This window comes from Corvus kubaryi, unplaced genomic scaffold (assembly GCF_017639235.1).
Source record: "Corvus kubaryi isolate FWS band 111438036 unplaced genomic scaffold, C.kubaryi_AGA036_p1.0 37300, whole genome shotgun sequence".
NCBI classification, from domain to species: Eukaryota; Metazoa; Chordata; class Aves; order Passeriformes; family Corvidae; genus Corvus; species Corvus kubaryi.
The window spans coordinates 19,575,140-19,596,134 of record NW_024581093.1 but is presented as its reverse complement, the minus strand read 5'-3'; the positions used below and the strand labels follow the sequence as shown (position 1 = coordinate 19,596,134).

Genomic DNA, 20,995 nt, shown 5'->3' with positions numbered 1-20,995 from the left:
CCATCGGACCACTGATGTGGAGCCGCACACGGCAGCTCCGCAGAGCTCCCAGACCGCTGGGGCTGGGAATTTTTCAGCCAAACACGGTTGCGCTGGAGGGACCCGCGCGGCCGGGACACGGTCCGGCCCCCGCCGTGCCCTCCCCGCTTTACCGTCGCTCCCCGCAGGAGGGGGGACCGAGAGGGGCTCGCAGGACCGCGCTGTGCCCGGCGGGCAGGCCCAATGCCGCGATGAGGCCGAGAGGCGCTGAAGGGTTCCAGGGCGCTCGGCGATGCCGCCGCTCCCGTCCGTCCGGCGGGGCCCCGGGGCTGACGGGCGCCGATCCGCCGCAGCGGCCGCTCTCGGAGGCGGGAGGTGCCGGGCGCGGCGCGGCCCCGCCTCCCGCTTGTGATGCCGCCGCGACCCAGGCGGCCACCGTCGGGTAAGATGGCGGCGGAGAGCAGCGACAGCGAGGAGGAGGATTTGGTGAGCTACGGAAGCGCGCTGCAGCCTCTGCAGGAGGGTAAGGGATCCCCGGGAGGTTCGTTTGTTCCTCCTCCGTCCTTTCGTCAATCGTTGTGGCGAGCACTGGGGAGCGGCCCGGCGTGAGGCGCTGGGGCCGGGGTATCCCGAAGGGCCTGCGCGGTCCGGTCCGGTTCGCGGCTGAAGGCCCTCCATCCCTTACTTTGGGGAACTGCGGCGTGTAGGCTCAGCGCAGACCTGCTTCCCCTTCCTCCTGCTGCCGCGGGGCGTGGGGCCTTTCTCGGCAGCCGTGCTGCCCTGGGAGAGGATCTGGCCCGACACAGGGCGAGCCGCCTGGCAGCGGAGTGGGAAAGGCCTCGGCACTAGAGCGGTTTGCGGGTGGGGCTGGGGTACCCCCGGGTTGTGGCGGCGCTGCACTGGGTGGAGCCGGGTGCCAGTCTTTGCTTTTGTGCTTTCCCCAAGCCTCAAAAAACCCCAAACAAACAAAAAACCAAAACCAAAAACACCCAGACAGTATAGTTCAAGTATAAAAGTTCGAGTGTACGCAGTAGTTATGCTAATCTGACCGTCCGATGCTTATCTTGATGAGATGAACAGGGCGTCGTTGAAGGACTAATGTACAGTTGTGACTCCCAAGTCGGTGCCACTTTATTCAAGAAATATTGTTAAAAAGGGGAAAATGTTTATGTCAAAGTCTGTGGCTTTTATGTTTTGTTTTAGTTTAGACACTTTTGATGTGTAATTTCTCAAGCAATTACTGAAGAAATCCTGCCAGAGATTTTGCACACTTAAAAACTAAAAATGTCCTTTCACAGAAGAAAACCCCAATGTTCTCAGAAGTCAGTAGAATTAAGAGTTTTGATGTGAATGCTTCATGCTTTTCCTTTAGCGATGTGCATCAAGGGTGTATACAAATAGTTACAGTGCGGTGGAAATAAATGTAAACTGCTGATGCTTTCCACTTCAGGGTGGCTAGCGTTTGATCCTGTTCTTACTTGAAGGAACGGCTTCTGGAGGAAGGGGGAAGTCTCTTTTTCATGTAAAATTGTGTCTTACTTTCTTGGTTTATTTCATTGTAGGTGAACGAATTAAAAAGCCAGTTCCTCTTCAAGAGCAGACTGTTAAAGATGCAAAGGGACGATACCAGCGTTTCCATGGAGCATTTACTGGTGGCTTTTCAGCTGGTTACTTTAACACTGTTGGCACAAAGGAAGGTTAGATATTTTGCTGTCTTCTGGGAATGGTTAAATTGAGAACCATATTTTCACATTAGTGAAAGCAAATTAACTGTCATTAAGCATTTTTGTTCCTGCTATTCCTTATACTGTGAACAGTTGAGACAGTATTGCTGAAGTTATTTCTCCTTGAGTCTTTGGACTGTAATTTTACAAATGTTCTTTGATGTATACTTAAGATGTAAGGTTGAAATATTTGGATTGTTTTCAAATACCATGTTGCCTTAAGTACCTTACTTAAATATTTATCTTCTTTAAAGGATGGACACCTTCAGCTTTTGTGTCATCACGGCAGAAGAGAGCAGATAGAACCATTCTTGGACCAGAAGACTTCATGGATGAAGAGGTAAATTTAGAAAGGAATCGAAAACTTGTGTAAATAGTTGCCATAACAGCAAAAATTGAAGTAACTTTAAAATTACTTCTTGTACACGGTGTTATACTACTAGGTCATATAGATGGTTTCACGGGTTCACTTAAGAAGCTCCTGTAATGTCAGTATTAAATAATAAAACCAGAACTCAACCCTTTCACTTTATCTGAAAATGCAAATGCTTTTGAAGCGGTTTAAGATATTTCCACTAAAGCTATTGAAAAAACTACTGTATAAGTAGCTTGAGAAAATTAGCCAATATGAACGTTATGTGCCATTTTCATTACTTTACTATTACAGTAAGTAAGAATTTGAGGGATGTTTAATCTAAATGTTTTCATTTTGTGTATATTTCCAGGATCTTAGTGAGTTTGGGATAGCACCAAAAGATATTACAACTACAGATGATTTTGCATCTAAAGCTAAAGACAGAATAAAGGAGAAAGCTAGACAGATTGCAGGAGTAATTGCTCCCATTCCAGGAATCACTGCATTTGATGATTTAATAGGACCATCTAAGTAAGTAAATTTACATAAAAGTTTGCCAAACAGTTCCTTTCACTTAAAAGTGTTGTACTGCTTAGAAAAGTAATGTTTGATCACAGTAATTGTGAGAGACTGGAAGATCCTGCAGTGTTACATTTCCTATGTGGCCTTCACCTTGAATGTGCAGACTGGTACCACGTAAACATTTATAAATGGGAGTGTGTATGCAAATATTAATACATTCAGATTTGATTTTAAAGTGGGATGTAAAAACAGAAGTTCAAATATTATATAGGTATATTATTTATCAACAAATAATAAAGGTGTGGTTTGAAGTAATTTTGGGTTTTGCTTCCTTTTGTTTTCTTTGTAGAATAACAGTTGGGGTTGAACTATTACGAAAAATGGGCTGGAAAGAAGGACAAGGTATTGGACCACGAGTCAAAAGAAAGCCATGCAGACAGAAACCTGGTAAGTTCAGGGAAGTTCCTGAGCTAATTAACTGTCTTGTTAGTAGAAAGTTAATATTAGTAGAATGATTAGAAAGTTGATTTCAACTTTCTCCTTTTATTGATGTAATGTGGTGTTACGATGTCTCTTACAGATCCTACAGTGAAAATATATGGTTGTGCATTACCACCTGGACTGTCTGAGGCTTCTGAGGTATTGAACAGGCACAATTGGTTTGTTGACTTATGTAAGAATATGTGATAACATATAAAAAACCAAAACAAATTCTTCAGTGACCTTGAACAGTATTTAAAAATGCATTTTCAAATCTTCTTAAAAGTGTTTATAAATACTTTTTATGTTTAATGTGAAGAAAGGTTTTAATATCTAAATTTCTTCTTTTGCTACGTAAGCAGGTATAGTTCATATACAATTCAGGAAATGCAGACTTGCCTAGGCTCATGTTAACTGAATGTTGTATAAGCTCAACATACAGAACTTTTAGTCATATTTGCTCTTATAAACTTTTATTTTATACAAGGATGAAGAGGATGAATTCCAGCCAGAGAATGTGACGTTTGCACCGAAAGATGTAATGCCTGTAGATTTGACTCCAAAGGACAATGTCCATGGACTTGGCTATAAGGGTTTGGACCCCTCACAAGCTTTGTTTGGTGTATCTGGAAGAGAACACCTGAATCTTTTCACAGGTGGTTCTGAGGAAACAAGCAATTTACTTGGTGATCTGAGACACAGTAAAGGAAGAAAACTAGGTATTACAGGTCAGGTGAGGACATTTTTTTAATGTGTTTTATGATTAGTGCAGTAAAATCCAAATAATTTTGGTTTTTCTTACGTGAAAAGCTCCTAGTCATTGTAGTATTATTGTAAAAAATGTTAAGTGTGGTTTGAGAATAGGATTTTTTAGAATTTACTTTGAAGATGTGGAAAAATCCTTAGAACTCTCAAATGCCTTCACTTATTGAAACTATAAAAGACAACTCTAAAAAATACCTGACTCTGAGTAGCTGGATGGAAAAACATCTTGTGTTACTTTGATTAGATAAAACTAATATTCAGTATGATTTAGTTTATGGTTTTGTGTATTGTACTTTCAGTAATGCTGTATCTGTCAGCTAGAGAGGTTTTGTGTTGCTCCAGGGTATTTGTAGTTCTTATCTAGAAGCACTGTCAGTTTATGTTTTCTGGGAATTCTACTTGTTTAATTTCCATGTTAATTGACATATTTTTTTCCTTTTGAGAACTTAACCTGGTCTTAGTCAGATTGCACATGTTATTTTACTAGAACTAGTCTGCTGTCCCTGTCCTGTACAGACCAAACTTGCTGTCCCTCTCTGCCAAGGGAGTGGAATGTGTTTGCTTTTGTGCTCACTAAGGTGTGGTTTTTTTTTTTCCACCTCAATTTTTGTGGTGAAACTACACTTTTCCCAGTGTATATGTATTTGTACTGTAGATTTTATATAGTTGAATAGATGCACATGCAGATGTGTTCTGATATGTGGCTTAAAAATACTTTTACACTTTCAAATTCTCACTTAAAATATATATTTTAGGCTTTTGGTGTAGGAGCTTTAGAGGAAGAAGATGATGATATTTATGCAACTGACACACTGTCAAAGTATGATACAGTTCTAAAGGATGAGGAGCCTGGAGATGGCTTGTATGGCTGGACAGCACCGAAACAGTATAAATCCAAAAAAAGTAAGAACTGTGGTTCTGTTTAAAGAGTGAGTGTAATATGGGGGGAAAAAACCCACAAATGTAGTCTCTATTTGCTATGTATTTTAATTTCCAGCCTTGATATCTGAAAATTCAACTAGTCCTCCTTCTGTGTTGAAGTGTTCAATTACAGAAATAATTTCCAAAGTCCTCCACTAATCCCAGTGCAGATTAAACCCTCAAAGCATAATTTCAAAAGGACAATATGTGCTGCTTTGCGAGATACAGCATTCGGTTTCACTGAAGAAAACAAATGATGGTGAACCACAGTTACAAAATATGATCCAGCCCTTGAAAAGAGAACCTTTTTTTTTAGATAAACTTCTGTATTTTCAGATAATTTTTGCAAATTCTATCTTGGTACCACTTTATTTTTACTGCACCACTTAAGTGCATGAAATACTGTAGTAATTTCTGGGGAACCTGTTCATGTTGGCTGTACACATGAATGGCACTGCTGGTGTTTGCTGTGCACAGTATGGACACTGTTGCTTCACTATAAACCATGTTCAACTTGCACCATCACTCTGGTAGCAGTTTTTACTCGTATAATACTAATCCAGAATCAGAACCCTTAATTTTAAATGAAAGGTGGTGAAAACAACGAACTACAATTATAACTCATAATAGACAGTGACAAATGGAAAATATTCAGGAAAAAAAAGAATTGCCTAACATGCATGTTTCAAATAGTGACCAACTTTGTGATCATTTTGTAGGGCCTGAAAGAGAATTTAAATATATAGGAAAAATCCTGGATGGTTTTTCCTTGGCATCAAAATCATCAGCTCCAATCAAGGTAAGCAGATAGTGATGTTTTATGTATTAAGAATAGCATCATTCGTCATGTGAACTGTGCAGACTCTACTACTTCTCGGTGTTTTTCTGTTCTTAGAAATAAATGTTCTGGTCAGCAGTAAAAATTGCTGAATGAACAAAATTGTAGCATTGGGGGCTGTTCAACAGAAAAACCTAAAATTTATCAGACTCCTGAAGGTATTTAAACCTTGCCTGTGTACTGGCTTTGAACAAGTGCCTTCCAGACTATTCACTGCTATTTGCCATAAAGTTGGAGGAATGGTTTAATTAAACTGCAAAATAAAAAAAATTACATATTTTGGTTCTAGATCTTTGATATGTAACATTCAGTTTTCTGTAAGAATTAGGCCTCATGCTTTGTCTGCTTTGCTATTTTGGTGACAATTTAATTTCTGAGTCCTGTCTTCAAGTTGATATAATTCATGCCATACATATTTGTATGAATTGTATGTATAAATTGTATGACAGTATCCTCTTTCAAAGGAAGAATATTTGTGCGGTATATAAAATTGCATTGTATAGGGAACACAGGAGAACCTTTGAAGTAACAGCTTATATGAAGAATGTGGGGAAAAACACTTTGAAAGACATAAAAATATAGTAAGTATAGAAGTACTCAGTAGTCCAATTAATTGATTAAATCATTTGACTTCAGTTAAAAAAAATAGTAAGCAATGTTAAGAGGTATTTTCTCAAATAAAAGCAGTGCATCTTAAGACTCTTGTTAATTTTTCTGTCACTTAATGTGCGTGTTTTCCTATTTTTTCATAGTTGACAATATATTGTCAATGTGTTTGTTCCCAGAGTTTGTATTACAGGGCCGCTTACTGACAGGGTCTAAAGGAATTGGTAGCTTGTACGATTTGTTTTTACTGCTAAGATGTAAATTGAGGAATTCTTAGGTTGAACTGACTTTTTCTGAAACACAATAGTTATTGCATACAAAGTTGTCTCCCTCAGTGGATTTTTTTGTTTTGTTGCCCCTTTCCCCCCCAGGTTTATCCACCGCCCAGCCTGCCACGAAATTACAGACCAGTCCATTACTTTCGACCTGTGATAATAGCTGGGAATGAAAACTGCCATTTACAGAAGACATTGGAGGAATCGACTGGGAAACTGGAGAGTGATCCAGCACAGCAAAGCAGGCGTGCTTTGAATGCAGCTCAGAGGAGGGAACAGCTAGGAGAGACTGAGCTGAAAGGTACTGAGATACGTGACCATATTCTTGCTTGTGTTCCAGGTCCCCTTTTGTTTATAGAACGGTAATAATTTGGTCTGGCCTTGAATGCTTGTTTTCTAACATAAATATATCAAATCTAGTTACCATAGCAAGAATACCATTTCATTGTTCAGTTTGATCTCAGCAGTTGAATTGTTGACATAGCTGTCTGTATTTTCATTTACTTAAAGACAAAAACTATGTGTTGGATTTTGTTTTGTTTTGGGGGTGGAGGGGGTTGTGGCCTTTTTTGAATATCCTAGGCTGTGAGGATTTTTTCTGTAAAATGAGGTTTCACTGAAATACATTCAAATATACTAAAAAGATAATTTGTAACTGTGGCTCACATTTGTATCTACAATAGCAAACTTTATTAAGTTATATGTAAATAGCATAAAAGATGTAATAGTGGCCAAATTTTTATCTGCCATGTATGCCATTTTATTTTTAATTTCTGCTTAAGAGCATTTTATCTGACTGTATACGCATGTGGTAAGGATTTTTTCCTCTGCTAAAGGGGAAGAAATAGTTCTAGTAATTTTTCATTTCTATTTATCTTTTACTGCTTTCTTTCTGCTTTAGGTCCAGCTCCTTCTATTTTGGAATATCTGTCTGAGAAAGATAGAGAAAGACTCAAAGAAATTAAACAAGCATCTGAACAACAAATGAAAGCAAAAATAGTGTCTCAGCAGTCACCAAAAAACAGATTCCAGCCAGCCTCTTCAGAAGATGCTGCTCACAAATGGCAAATGCTACTGGGGGGACAGTTAGCAAATGCTGGTTCTAGTGACTTCAAACCATTTGCAAAAAATCCCGAAAAACAAAAAAGATATGAAAATTTTGTGAAAAGTCTTCAAAAAGGAGAAAAAGGTGAAATATTGCTTGCTTAATTTTTTTTCTCCCCCTCCCCGTTTGTTTTTTTCTTTTTGTCCCAGTGCATTTTATATTCACTATGAGTTCTCTTCCTTAATTCCACAGCATTTCTCCCTTTACTTCTTTTAGGACCAATGTTAACAGATTTTTTTTCCTGATACTTAGTCATGTTGATTTCAGGAAAACTGCTCTGTTACTCAATTGTCAGAAAGTCTTGATTTTAGGCATTACATTTCATACTTCTACAATGTAGCAGAAGTTAAGTTCTACTTCATTTCCTGGATTTCCCTTACTTCAGCTTTGGTTAGTGGAACAAGCCTTTTCCTTTAGTTTCTTTCCCTTTGAGGAGTTAAACTGACAGATCATATAAAGGCAGAAAGATGATTGGGTAACAGTAGAATCAAAAGAAACCCCATACACTCTGCACCAGGGGGAGATAAGGACCCTAAAGTGAATGAAGTATTTCACACTTGTCAGAGCTTGTATTATATGTCATTTGGATACTCAAACTTCTGCTGTCACTTATGTTCTTCTCAGAAAAATTTATGACTGTAAAAACACAGCATACATGCAGAGTTCTTACTCAAAACCAAAAAAAATCCGATTTCCTTCATCACCTCTTTTCATGCTGTTTCAGTCTCCTTCCATTTTGTTTAGGTTTTTGCTATTAAATTGTACTGTGGTGTATCTGAGATTAAACCAGGTACTGGCGATGCCTTGTGGTGAGTTTTCCAGTACTGTGATTTTTCTGTAAGGCATAAAAAGCTGAAATTGATCTAGGGAGTTCATCATCAGCTCATGACTCTAGATTGCCTTGAAATAAACTTTAAAAAAAAGGGGTTGGGGTTTTTTTTCAAATTTTGAAGTACACAGGGGCTATTGGGGAAGAAGAAGATGGGCACCAGGAAAATTTGACAGAGGAAAGCACATAGTGATAGGTAGAAAACCTGGGTTTGTTGTTTTAGTTGTGGTTTGGGGTTTTTTGGGGGTTTTTTTAGAAATCCTTTTCATTATATAAAATAAATATTTTCTGGTCAGTAGCCTCTTCTGGTTGCCGCATTGGGACACACTACTTGAGCTTTGAACCCATAGTTCCTCTGTTCAGGACTGGGATTTTCCCTGGGTAAAATTGAGTATTCTCAATTATGACTATATGACTCTAAGTGCCTCCTGAGTCATAATGATGAAAATGTAGGAATGTATAAATAACTGGAATGGTCAAAGGTCTGTTCTACTGTGAGTGTATTTGCGTGGCTGGTATTATTTCCTCTTCCTTCTGGGAGAAAAAGTGAACCTGTTGCTGTAAACCTGTGTCCAAACTCTGTATTTATCAGTGGGCACTTTATGTACCAGAAAGCCCCTTAAAAGTTACCAAAGCCTAGCCAGGCGTAAACTCTTTCATTCTGTATTTTATTTATTGATGAAGCTTTGGATTATACTTTTTGTTTTAATCACCTGTGAAACCCGTTAAGTATTTTGAACATTCTTTAGAGGGCAATGAGTAAGGAATCAGTTTTACAAGTAAAATTATTTAAAATATCCATTTTGGATTTGGCAAATGCTGTCATTCTTGCTGTCTTGAAAAACTACCTCCATTTATCAGGGATTAACACAGTTGAGATTAATACTACCCTTACGCTAAATACACATTAAATATTTGCAAGGATGTTTGCTTATTACCTTATTTTTTGTTTGAAAAGTGTTGACCTGAAGTAAGCTGTAATCTCTGCTAAGCATTTCTCTCCCTATCTTACAATAGATACATTGAAGCGCTTTTTAGACCCGAATATGTCAGAATGGGAGCGAGGAAGAGAACAGGAGGAGTTCTTTCGTGCAGCGATGTTCTACAGATCCTCAAATTCAACACTGTCATCCAGATTTACCCGGGCCAAGTATGAAGATGATGTTGACAAAGTTGAAGTTCCCCGAGACCAAGAGGTATATGCTGTTTACAGTCTTTTAATACACTGGAGCTGCAGTTGTTGCCTTAGCCCTGACATTGTTCTTCTTTTAAACTGTTAGGTAGATATGTTGCTATTTTATTGCCCTTTTGTTTAGCAGCTTTTGAAAACGCTCGGTGCATACGGAGTAGTGATTTGTTAAACGGCATTTAAATATTTATGGCTTTGTCCTGTTCTTAAGTCTTACAGCAGTTCATTAAGTTGTTACTTATTTAGCAGCTATAAGTGTTTGACCTTTTTCAGAATGATATTGATGATAAGGAAACAGCTGTGAAGATGAAGATGTTTGGCAAACTCACAAGAGACAAGTTTGAATGGCATCCTGATAAGCTGCTGTGTAAAAGATTTAATGTTCGTGATCCATATCCTGAGTAAGATAATTGATACTTACATTTTTAACACTTTTTTAAAAATTCTGAGTTTTCCATTTGCTTGTGGAAAATCTGGCTTGATGTTTTCTTGTATTATAAGGGAATACAGAACTGCCTAATATTTTTATTTGCATCATGAAATATGGTGACCTCTGATAAAATAGCATGCATTTGAAGGACTACTGTAGGTGCTTCAGCTTGTTGTAGATAATTTGAGGACTTTTCTGTGTTGAAAACAATAATCAGCAAACACTTTTATTTCCCTCTAGTTCTTCTGTAGTGGGTTTACCAAAAGTGAAACGAGACAAGTATTCTGTTTTTAATTTCTTAACTGTGCCTGAGCCCACCACATCTGTAACTCAAGCAACAAACGAAAAGATCCAAGAGAGTAACAGTCTCAACAGTAAGTTTGTTGTTACTTTATTAATTTAGCTATACATGAGATAATAGTACAGAAAAAGCATCTTTTTCATTGAGAACCTAGCCATGTGATTTTTTTTCATTTAAAAAACCAAAACAAAGAAATTGAAAATAAAAATTCACGGACATAAAAACTGAAGTTAGTGATATAATGCTAATTTCTTCTACCTGGAAGACATTTATAGGTCAAGTATTCATTAGAAAGATTTTAAAAATGTCAGACTGAAGAAGCAGAGTAATTTAAAATCAAGTAGGCCATGAAATGCAGAACAATTTGGCATGCAGATGATTTGAATATTTTGGATGTTTTAGAACCAAAGAAACCTTCAAGGTGGGATGTGTCAGATAAAGAGAAGGAGAAGAAAGATTCTATCAGTGAATTCATTAGTCTTGCTAGATCAAAAGCTGATGTTCATCAGCAGCCACCAGTGCCAATAACAGAAGAATGTGGAACTGGGACAAGTGAACCTCTTCCCACTCCGGTGAGTGTACAATAGGATTTGTACTTAAAGGGAATTGCTGTAAACCTTGACAACCCAGAAATAAGATGGGTCAATATATGAATTGATTTAATACAGGTCAGTGTGCACAAGAGCTAGCTCAGGATGAGCATAGGCATGAGATGGCACTTTGAAGAATTTTGAGGTTATAAATCTGGGATGCAAGATGTTTGCAGCTTACAAGGACTGCAGATCTGATTATACCTGAAGTAGAGCTTAAAAGAAGAAAAAATGTAGCTCAGTAGTCTGGGAACTTAATTCAGTGACTTTACCACCACTCTGCTCACAGGCACAGAATGTATTTATTTCTTCTTTCCATAGAGGAGAGTGCATGTTTTGCAGAGAAAGGTGATGTTTTCCTTTTGCTTAAATTTAGTATTATATAATTGAACTTTGAATTAATGAATTAGAATTTATAATATCTGGGGATCTGTCATCACAAACTGCACTACTTTTACAGGACACTGGCTTAGTTCTGCAGTGTTTCAGAGCTTTACTATTTGGGACTAAGATTTATTTCGCAGCTATTGTGCCATCCAAATGTTTTGTAAATACCTGTCAGCATGCTTGAAGTTATTCCTTATCAGAGAGAGATTGTTAGTTTCTTTAGTGTTTAAATACAGTCTGTTATGATGCTATTTAGCAGGTAGCTAATGAAGATAAGAATCAGGAGAAAGAAAGCGGGCGACCACCCATGGACTTATTTAAGGCCATCTTTGTGAGCTCCTCAGATGAAAAATCATCTTCCTCTGAAGAAGAGAGTGATGAAGAACAGCAACCAACTACTTCAGAAAGAGAGTCAGAAACCACCAAGCAAGTTGATGTACCAGACAGTTCTTCCTCTAATGTACAAGGTAATACTTAATGGATGTTCATTTTCATGCAGCATAAAATAAATACCTTGTAAAAGGTTCGTTTTTGAATCACGCATTCTTGGACTCCTAGCATAATGTGATGCTCCTGTGCAGATCATCTGAGATTGACGGAGCTGGCCATGTAGAAAATGTGAATAATACAGCACTGCATAAAGCCTTGCATGTTACAGTGTTATTAGCATTGCCACGTACCTTTTGTGTAGATCTTACAAGCAAACTGCTGTATGGAATATGCCTATTATACAGTGAGGGGGAACAAAACATCTAGTGTTAGAACATGCTTAAAATGAAAATACTTTGTCCACTTACTGTCCCAGTTGGTTCTATTGACATTTAACTTTCAGTGTTTATTAACCTTACACATCTCATGGAGTTTTTTATTCATTCTGAGTAGTGGAAAAATAGTACTGTGTTACAAAATGGAAGCAAACAAATGCACTGATAATAATTTAATTAATAATTGTATAGTTTAAAAGGTAAATTTTGATTTAAAAGAAAAAAAACCCACAGTGTGTCGACATGTTTCAGAATGTCAGCCACCCAGTTGGCCAAAGCAGTCCATAGACATAGAGGATGCTGATCAGTTTGCTTTCTTAAAGGTTTTTTGAAAGCCTCCTTGAACTGTCTTTAACACTTCTTGGAAAAAGTATTTCCTTATTTGCCTTTCAAATATAGCAAGTTTTGGTTTTCTCATAGAGAGTGTGACTGCTACAACTGATTCTTCGTTGCCTACTTCAAAGGAGGAACTGGATGCAACAGAGGAATTCGGACCAAAGTTGCCACCAGCTTTTTCTTCTGGTAGGTTCTGTAAGCATCTAGAGTGTAAATTCTGCACATTGAAATTGTATATAAAATATATGATAACCTCTCTTTAAAAAAGGCATTTCTGAGTAGGCATTCTATCTCTTAAATGTGTGTGTTATGTCAAACAGCCATCAGCAAACGTTTTGTTGCCATGCTATGACCCACCAACAGGAACCTCTTTGCCTGTGTACCAGTTTTGTTTCAAGTCTGTAGAGGCAGTGATAAAAAATGGATGTGAAAATATAGCAATTTCACTTTGTAACAGATTGCAAAGGCATTTAATTACAATAGGGATGTTGCGGTTAGGAGTTTTAGACATGTAATTTCCTTTCTAAAGCTTAGGGGTTTTGTTTGTTTAACTATTATATTAGGTTAAAAGTAATCCAGAATGTAATAACCAAATTACCCTTCTTTGGTCTTTTTTTTTTTTATTCTTTATGCATTTGCTTTGTACTTTAGGCACTACTTGGCAGCAACAAACAGTGGTGCCACCAACTTTTCCTGGACCTAGTAGGAAAGAAAAACATAGGAAAATCAGAGAGAGGCACAAGACTAAGAAAAAACGCAAAAAGGAAAAGGTATTAAATTTAAATACTGATTTTTGACTTGTTGATTCTTTGATCTGCCTTTCAAAATGTTTTATTATTTATGCTTGGTTTAGAAAAAAAAATATATACACCGGGACTAGAATGTAAGCAACAGAATTTCTCTAATGTTTTGAAACCAGAAAATCATCCTGCTATGATGCTGATTTTTCCATATATACATATGTGACTACAGGTATGGTATTGTGGGTAGTTTCATGTTCTATGTGGAAGATGTCAGGCATATTCTGGGAATTGCATTCATGGCTTATATACAAGTAACTGTAATAAAACTTCTATTTTAGGGGGAGTTGAGTGCTTGGATTAAATGAATTTTGGTTTATCTTTTTTTTTTTTTTTAGCTCAGTCTGAGTAGTGGAAAAGAGTCATTGAAAAGTGTTCTGTTTCAGTTAAGCTTTGGGTCCATACTGAAATAAACTTTTGTCTTTTGTTGACATTCTGAAAAATCCAAGTCTTTCACAAGGAGATAAAGGATTATTTCTCTTCTTTTTACAGAAAAAGAAGCATAAGAAGCAGAAAAACAAAGGAAAACACAAGAATAAAAAACCAGAAAAAGACAGCAGCTCAGACACTACAGATAGCAGTGACAGCCTTAGTGATATGGATACCACAGGCTTGTCGCCTAAAGAACTTCTAAGAAGGTAAGCAGAAAGGTTACTTTAACACTTCAAACTTTGCAGTGAATAATTAAAGCATCAATTTATGAGTTGTCATTCTAGTGAACCTATTTGCAGCAAATGTGAATAAGCCAGTTTCTTTATGAAGGTAAAATATTGCTCACTTCAGTGAGGAAAGAGTACAAATATTAGACGTTTTAATCTAGAGGGTAATTAATTCTAGGATAGCCTCTTAAGGTAAAGGCCACCATATACACAGCCCTAGTAGGGCTAATGGACATTATACTTAAAGATGATTGATATTTTTGGATGGTATTTTGAATCGGAATTTTAAATAGAACAAGTGCAGGTGGAGATTCATATTTTCATTTATGTACTTCTGTTTACTTGGGAACATTGAAGAAACATTGTGTGCTAAGATTCCATTCAGAGAGATCTGTTGTGTGGCACCAATGCTTAAGCTAGTCTGCGCTTCAGCAAGGGACAGTGAAGCAAGCAGAACAATGCTTGAGTCATGTACATGTCTTCTAAATTTAGACTGCCATTACATTTTTATAAACTAGAGACTTGAAGATAGTGCTAACATAAATGTGAAAATCAGAAGAGCACAGTTCACAATATTTTGCTTACATGCTTCAAGTAAGGTAGGAACAAACGTAACTGTGTCTGATGCAGATCAGTCAGCTTCAAGCACGTCCCATGTGGAACAGTTGCTATATTGGCATCTGTTTAATGTCTCTTACTAGCTGAAGGAGAGGTGTCAAGGTATTTCTTGAATACCACATCCCTCTGGTCTAATGGCAGAGTGATTGGGGTTGAGGTGTGGAGTAGAATGGATGTACCAACTGGCATTAGAAAGGGCTCTGCCTTCCAATCCTTTGGAACTGAGTGTCAGTTATGCATTGGTGTTTTCTTATTAAAAAAACAATCTACTACTTGGATTTCTGAATAGCTAAAATGTGTTATTATGCATTTTGCACAAAATAGACTTCTTTGTACAAACAGTTGTTCTGGAATCTTCACATTTGCGTGTCTCATCACTGAGAAAATGTTTTTAACTAATGTAACTCAGATCTCTCTCTGAAACTAAGGTTTAAGAAACTGCTCGAGTAATGAAATGTTCTTAATGTGGTGTGTGACTGTTTAGTGTGACTTTTTTTTCCTTCCTTTTTAGGTTAAAACAACTTCAGTATTGAAGAGCTCTCTTGCTTTCTTCAGTATTGTGTGACTTGATCTCAAATTTTTGATCTCCTCCGTGATGGTAGATCAGTGGTGTATAATGTGAAGCACTATAGATACAGTATTCATATTGAATTTCTTTGAAAGTAAATGTGCATATGTTTATTTTATGATGTTTCATGAGTTCCAGATGTATGGATTGTAGAACATTGAAAAGACCCCTTTCTGGGCATAATAATCTGAAATACTGCAGGCTCTGTTTTAATTAATTAAACAAAGCATTTTAATAAACTTTATTATTGCAAATAAGCTTTGTATAGTGAATTTTTTATGCCTAGGACCTCTAAAACGCTGGAGAATCAGTTTCAGTCTGAGTTAAGTTAGAAAGTTAAAACTAAAGCAATGTAGAATTTTTATTGGGTGCACGTATTTTTATTGAATCCAATGCAGAATTTCGCATTGCAGTTTTTGAGTATCCAGGTATTATTTATGCCTCTCCAAATTGTCTAACATTTACTATAGCTGCTCTAAACCTTTGATAGAATCACAGAATATGCTGAGTTGGAAGGGACCCATCAGGATCATCAAGTCCAAGTCCTGACCCTGCGCACTTCATTTCACACAAATTATTATGGCTAATGTGCTAAAACATTAGTACAATGATTATAATCTGCCTCATTTTATGTAGTTACAAAGAAAACTGTTCATGCTACTTTTTGTCCGCAATTGTCATATTGCAGAATAATTTAAATATGAGCCATGAAATAATACTGAGCTGCCCAGAGGTGGTGGGCAGCAGCTCTGGGGCCATCTTGGAGCCCTGGCAGGAGTTGGCTCGTTCAAGTGGTCCGGGAAAGGCAAGCAGGCTGGGGCAGGCCCCACGCCCACGGGGCAGTCTGAGGATGAAAAGCTTTGTGTCCCTTTGTGTGTGGTTAATGCTTATAGCAGCTGGTGTTTGTTAGTTCTGTTCACACAAACACATGCTTGACAGTCACGAGCAAACTCCCAAATGAGTGAAGAAATGACTTTTCAAAATATCTTTGCCAAAATTTGTAACAGTCTTGGTTAAAACGTGTGGCCTAAGAGCTTGATGTGCTGCGTTTTGGTGGACTAGAATCAAGGAAACGAGTGTTTGAAAGACTTGAGAGACTTCCTGAGATTTAAAGATTTTTTTTTTTGAGTGGAAGAAGAGTTGGAAAACAAACCAAAACAAACCTCCAGAAAAATAAAAATGCAATATACCCATTCATCAACATTTTCTTTTTTCAACCAGATTCGGTAAATCTGCTCCAAGGTATTACCAAGGATGTGAACTTTGCTCAGTCAAGTGGAATTTAGGATACATTCTCCTATGGTTCCTGCTTTCATACTCCCCCTCATGGACTAAACTGTCAAAAATAATCTCAAGGAAAACTATTCTTAAACATTGTTTCTTTACAGATTCCATTTAAAATTCTGGGAGGACACTGATAATGTGAGCTCCTGCCATTTTTGCTTTGAAGACACAAAAATACTTTCATGTTCTTAGGCAGTGAAGCTCTTCGTATGTTATGAATGCAGCAACAACAAATTAAAAAAAACAAGGAATCTCAAAGCTGAAGTTAGGCAAGAATGTTATACAGGCATGAAGATTGACTGAATCATCATGGAGCCTTCTGAAGGTACTTTACCGAAGTTTAAAAATAGTGGCTGTAAATGTTTTTGCAATCACAGTTAATAGGAGAACACCTATTTCATGCTTAGAACACGTTGGCATTAAAGGGTGACTATTGTAAGCACATGTTGCATACACTAAGATCTCTAGTTTATTAATATTTTAAAATGTGAAAGTTGATACACAAAGGTTGCTTGTTATCCTGAAAGTTCCTTTTTTTGACTTGTTAATGTACGTGACTGGGGAGTAGGAGAAGTCAGGGGTGGGACAGTTGTTACCACCATTGCCATGTTTTCATACTTGTCACTGTCTTTTTCCTTGTATTACAATCTTAATTGACATGCACTCTTTTCTTGCTCCTCTTGAGTTTTGTGTAGTTGGCTGGGTTTCTCTAAAACTCCATTCACCCTGGGGAGAGGAATGGTGAGATCTGAATTGGGAAAGTGTACACATTCCAGGTGATCAAATCTAAATTAAGTCTATTAAGATAGCTTGGAGACATAGAGTTATGTGAACCTGTGAGTGCTATGCAAGCAAATGGCTGTATCTGTGCTAAGCAGATGGCAGGTGTTGAGATCTGGCATACATTAAGCAGTCATGATTTAATCTAAGAATTGGTAATGAGTAGTAGTGCATTAATGTCATATGAATTCAGATGAAATAGTTTAATAAAGTATGTAAAATTTTGATTTCCTGCTGTGCAGTGCTAGGTTTCTACTATAACCAAAAACTTTTTCCAGGCATACTGAAAAAGCCCAAGAAGCCCAAAAGCATAAAAAGTCCAGACAAAGTTCAGCATTACGTTATCCAAGAGCTGTGGATGGCTAGCTCAAAGAAACCAGGAAATCTAGAAGGAAAAAAGTCACATCTTCTAATGATGAGATCTGAAGTAAATCAGCACGTGGCAACTGTAAGCATATATTGTTGATTGGACATATAAAAGTAAGTGTCTCAGTGTGTTAGTCATGACATTTATAGTTTAATAACTGTCAGATTGAGAGTTCCAAACTTTCCTGCTTTGTCTGAACTCAGAAGTGGAACTTCATTTTTCTGTCTTTAGCGAAATGCTATTCAGCTCTCTTACATATAAGGAAACTGAAATCAAGACCAGAAAATAAGAAGATAATCCATTAATTTTTTTCAAGTACAGTAAATCCATGAATGTTCTTTTTGCTGGAAAGATAATGTGCCACTTGCCCGGAGCATCTAATTTCTGTTTAAGAAATTTTATCTTTGTAATTTTTATCTAAGGAAGTTTTCTTTAACACTTGTTGAGCAATAGTTATTTTTCAGAATCTATCTCAAAGTATTTGCCTGAATATTGGGAACTTTCTGACAGCAATGTATAGGCAAGATTATGTAAAATTTATTAAGACAAGCCTAATTTCCTCCCCTACAGGAACAGATGAAGCAATTAGAATTCAGGAGAGTATGGTGGATTTGGATCATGGGGGGTTAGGCCAGCCCTGACAATTTTCACTCTGGCGTTCTCCTTTTTTCCCTTTGAAAGAGTAGATACCAAATGACTGGCTGTAGTGAGAAAGCATTTGAAGTTCTTCTTGACAACAAACAGTGTCTCTGTGAACTGACAGTCCACATACCTTTTGGAAAACAAAGATTAATAGTGCATGCAGCAGACAAAGACTGGGTAAGTCTAGAAGGGTAGTTTTGACTGCAAGACTTTTTTGGCTTGATAGAACAAGAACATGCAGTAGCTTTGATCTATTTTTTTTCTTTGATCTTAGAGACGTTCCTAATCATTCTGGTGTCAGTTAGTACATTGACACACACTGAAAAAATAAGTGAAAAAGTTAAAAATAAATTTACTTTCAAGTTTTGTCTGTTATCAAGAGCTGCCAAGTTAGCAGGATAGCTCCTTGTAGTGAAAGTCCTTGTGAGGGAGCAGCTCTGGATCTGAGGCTTGATGGCAAAAAGGGCAGTTGTAGTCAGAGGTACAAGACTTTATTCTCATATTGAAGACAAATGTAAGAACACATCATGAAGGGAGTTTACATTGCCTACTTTCTAACTGATTCTAAAATATCTTTGTACTTAGGCAAACAAAAATCTGATTGAAATAATTGGGTTAATCATGGAAATGGAAGATGGTTTACCTAGGTGAAAGTATGATGACTGATCCTGTGATACTCTGAAATGTGAGTTACTCTGTGTGTCAGCAGTCCTCATGGGTTTTTGTGTTAGATGCTTACAGTCAGGTGGGCACCATGATCCATTTGTAAATCTTGATTCATGTTTTTATTTGTTTTACTATAGAACTTAATAGAAACATAGAATTGTTTGGGTTGGAAGGAGCTTTAAAGATCATCCAGTTCCACCCCCCCCACCATGGGCAGGACACCTTCCACTATCCCAGGTTGCTCCAAGCCCTGTCCAACTTTGCCTTGGACACTTCCAGGGATGGGGCGGCTACAGCTTCTCTGGGTAACCTGAGGGCCAAGGTCCTCAGGGCCAGGGCCTCACCACCCTCACAGCAGAGAACTTCCTCCTAATATCCAGTTGAAACCCACCATCTTTTAGTTTGAAGCCATTTTCCCTTTTCCTGTCACTTCAGGCCCTTGTAAATCTCTTTACATCTTTCTTGCAAGCTCGCTTCAGGTACTGGAAAGGCATAATTAGGTCACCCCAAAGCATCTCTTCTCCAGGCTGAACAATCCCAATTATTTCAGTCTTTCTATGTAACAGAGCTGCTCCAGCCCTCTGAGCATCTTGGTGACCTCCCCTGGACCTGATCCAGTAGCTCTATGCCTTTTCTGTGCTGAGGACCCCAGAGCTGGAAGCAGTACTCCAGATGGGATCTCACCAGAGCAGAGTAGAGGGGCGGGATCACCTTCCTTGAGCTGCTGGCCATGCTGCTTTTGATGCGTTACTTCAAAGCTTTATTTATGGGTTAGGATTGCATTATGTTTTGAATGTCATACAGATACAACAAGAAGATAGCCCTTTTCCTGAAATCACTTAAAACTCTGTGTGTAACAGGGTAAATAGATAGGCGATGATGGGGAAGTACAATGGCCTCAGGTTTCCCCATGGGAGGCCTACTTTGCATATTTGAAAAAAATTCTTCATGGAAAGACTTGTCAAGCATTATAACAGGCTACCCAGGGCAGTGGTGGTGTAATCATACCCAGAGGGACTGGTATTGTAGATGTGGCACTAAGGGATGTGGTTCACTGGTGGACCTGGCAGCAGTAGGTAATTGGTTGAACTTCATCACCTTAGAGGTCTTTTCCAACCCAAATGATTCTATGATAAATGAGCCAGTAATTCAGTATAGGTCATTATCTCAGCACTTCAGCAATCTGTTGATTGCTCCTGTATCAAAACAAAACAGATGTTCAAGTGGGATTTTCTATTATGAGAGAGATTTCCAGATATTTATAGGTGAATCCTTCAAATCATGAAGGACAGCAAAGGGAACCCCATAAATTTTGAAAAGGTAACAACTAAATGACAAAGGATGGCATCAGAGGTAAGGCAGAAGGGAGATGAATATCTGAGACTAAATCACAGAGCTTTGTATTTGAAGACAAGAGCTTGTATTTGTGACTGAGAATGAGGAATCAATGAAAAAACAGGGAAGGACATAAAATAGACATTGGAGGGGAATCTGTGTGTTGGAGGTTAAGATTTTTCCATTTTTTCCCTTTCTCTTAGGGAATTTTGTGCCATTTGTTGCTAAGAGATGATAATGACTGCTACTTAGGAGACAAAAGAAGTGGCCAAGTTGGGGGGAAGGATGCAGCTGCACTCTAGTAGCTGAGGAGTTTTCTCTTGGAAGGGCAGAGATACTTTGAGATTTTGGCTGGGGTCGAGGAGCTGGGCTTGGCTCCTCTTGCTCTCGGATCAGAGGAAACACTTAAGCTGCTGCTACTGTGGAAGAATTCACCGCCATCGCGGAGTCCAGCCCATTACTGTTTTCTCCTACCATGAGTGAGGCTTTTGCTTGGAAAAGCAGCTGTTGAACTGGGACCTTATTAACACCGGATCTGACTGGAAAGGACCATTGAAAGGAATAAGATGAATGTGTCTTTACAAACAGACCATGCGAATCTGCTTGTAGATAGGGCTAGGAGCTTAGAGATAGGGAAGTAAGAGAAGAAAACTCTCAGTTCTAGAAGATGTTACTAATCAACCCAGACTGTTGCTCAGCCAAGGCATTCCTGAACCTAGAGAAAAAGAACAAAGACTTAATAGAATTATTAATAAAGGTTTTATTCTTTTATATAACAAAAAGGGGGGTGCATATCAGAGGGGGGCATAGAATAGGCGATTTGAGAAGTCTGTACCTTCTGAGTACCTCAGCCAGTGGGGAAGAGGGTGCTGCAGCCAGG

At 38.2% G+C, this 20,995-nt stretch overlaps 1 protein-coding gene across 2 annotated transcripts; it reads left to right on the top strand.

Moving 5' to 3' along the window:
• The first annotated feature begins 337 nt into the window (after positions 1-337).
• On the top strand, positions 338-15,298 carry GPATCH1 (G-patch domain containing 1). 2 transcript variants are annotated; one of them, XM_042027702.1, is made up of 20 exons: positions 338-502; positions 1,542-1,676; positions 1,958-2,043; positions 2,429-2,589; positions 2,930-3,027; positions 3,161-3,219; positions 3,548-3,793; positions 4,581-4,728; positions 5,466-5,545; positions 6,562-6,766; positions 7,367-7,654; positions 9,417-9,595; positions 9,862-9,989; positions 10,259-10,392; positions 10,722-10,891; positions 11,556-11,763; positions 12,481-12,582; positions 13,048-13,166; positions 13,689-13,834; positions 14,985-15,298. In XM_042027702.1, the coding sequence occupies exons 1-20, from the start codon at positions 391-393 to the stop codon at positions 15,004-15,006; spliced, it is 2,826 nt and encodes a 941-aa protein (XP_041883636.1). In that variant the 5' UTR covers positions 338-390; the 3' UTR covers positions 15,007-15,298. The 2 variants fall into 2 exon arrangements, with proteins under 2 accessions (XP_041883636.1, XP_041883634.1); XM_042027700.1 differs by having other exon boundaries at positions 339-502; positions 11,553-11,763.
• The last annotated feature ends 5,697 nt before the right edge of the window (positions 15,299-20,995 follow it).

Excerpts from the sequence above, each read along its gene's own strand:
- GPATCH1 (XM_042027700.1), top strand. The coding sequence starts at position 391 with ATGCCGCCGCGACCCAGGCGGCCACCGTCGGGTAAGATGGCGGCGGAG. Across the intron at positions 1,677-1,957 it reads CACTGTTGGCACAAAGGAAG|GATGGACACCTTCAGCTTTT; the intron begins GTTAGATATTTT and ends TCTTCTTTAAAG. Across the intron at positions 6,767-7,366 it reads AGGAGAGACTGAGCTGAAAG|GTCCAGCTCCTTCTATTTTG; the intron begins GTACTGAGATAC and ends TTTCTGCTTTAG.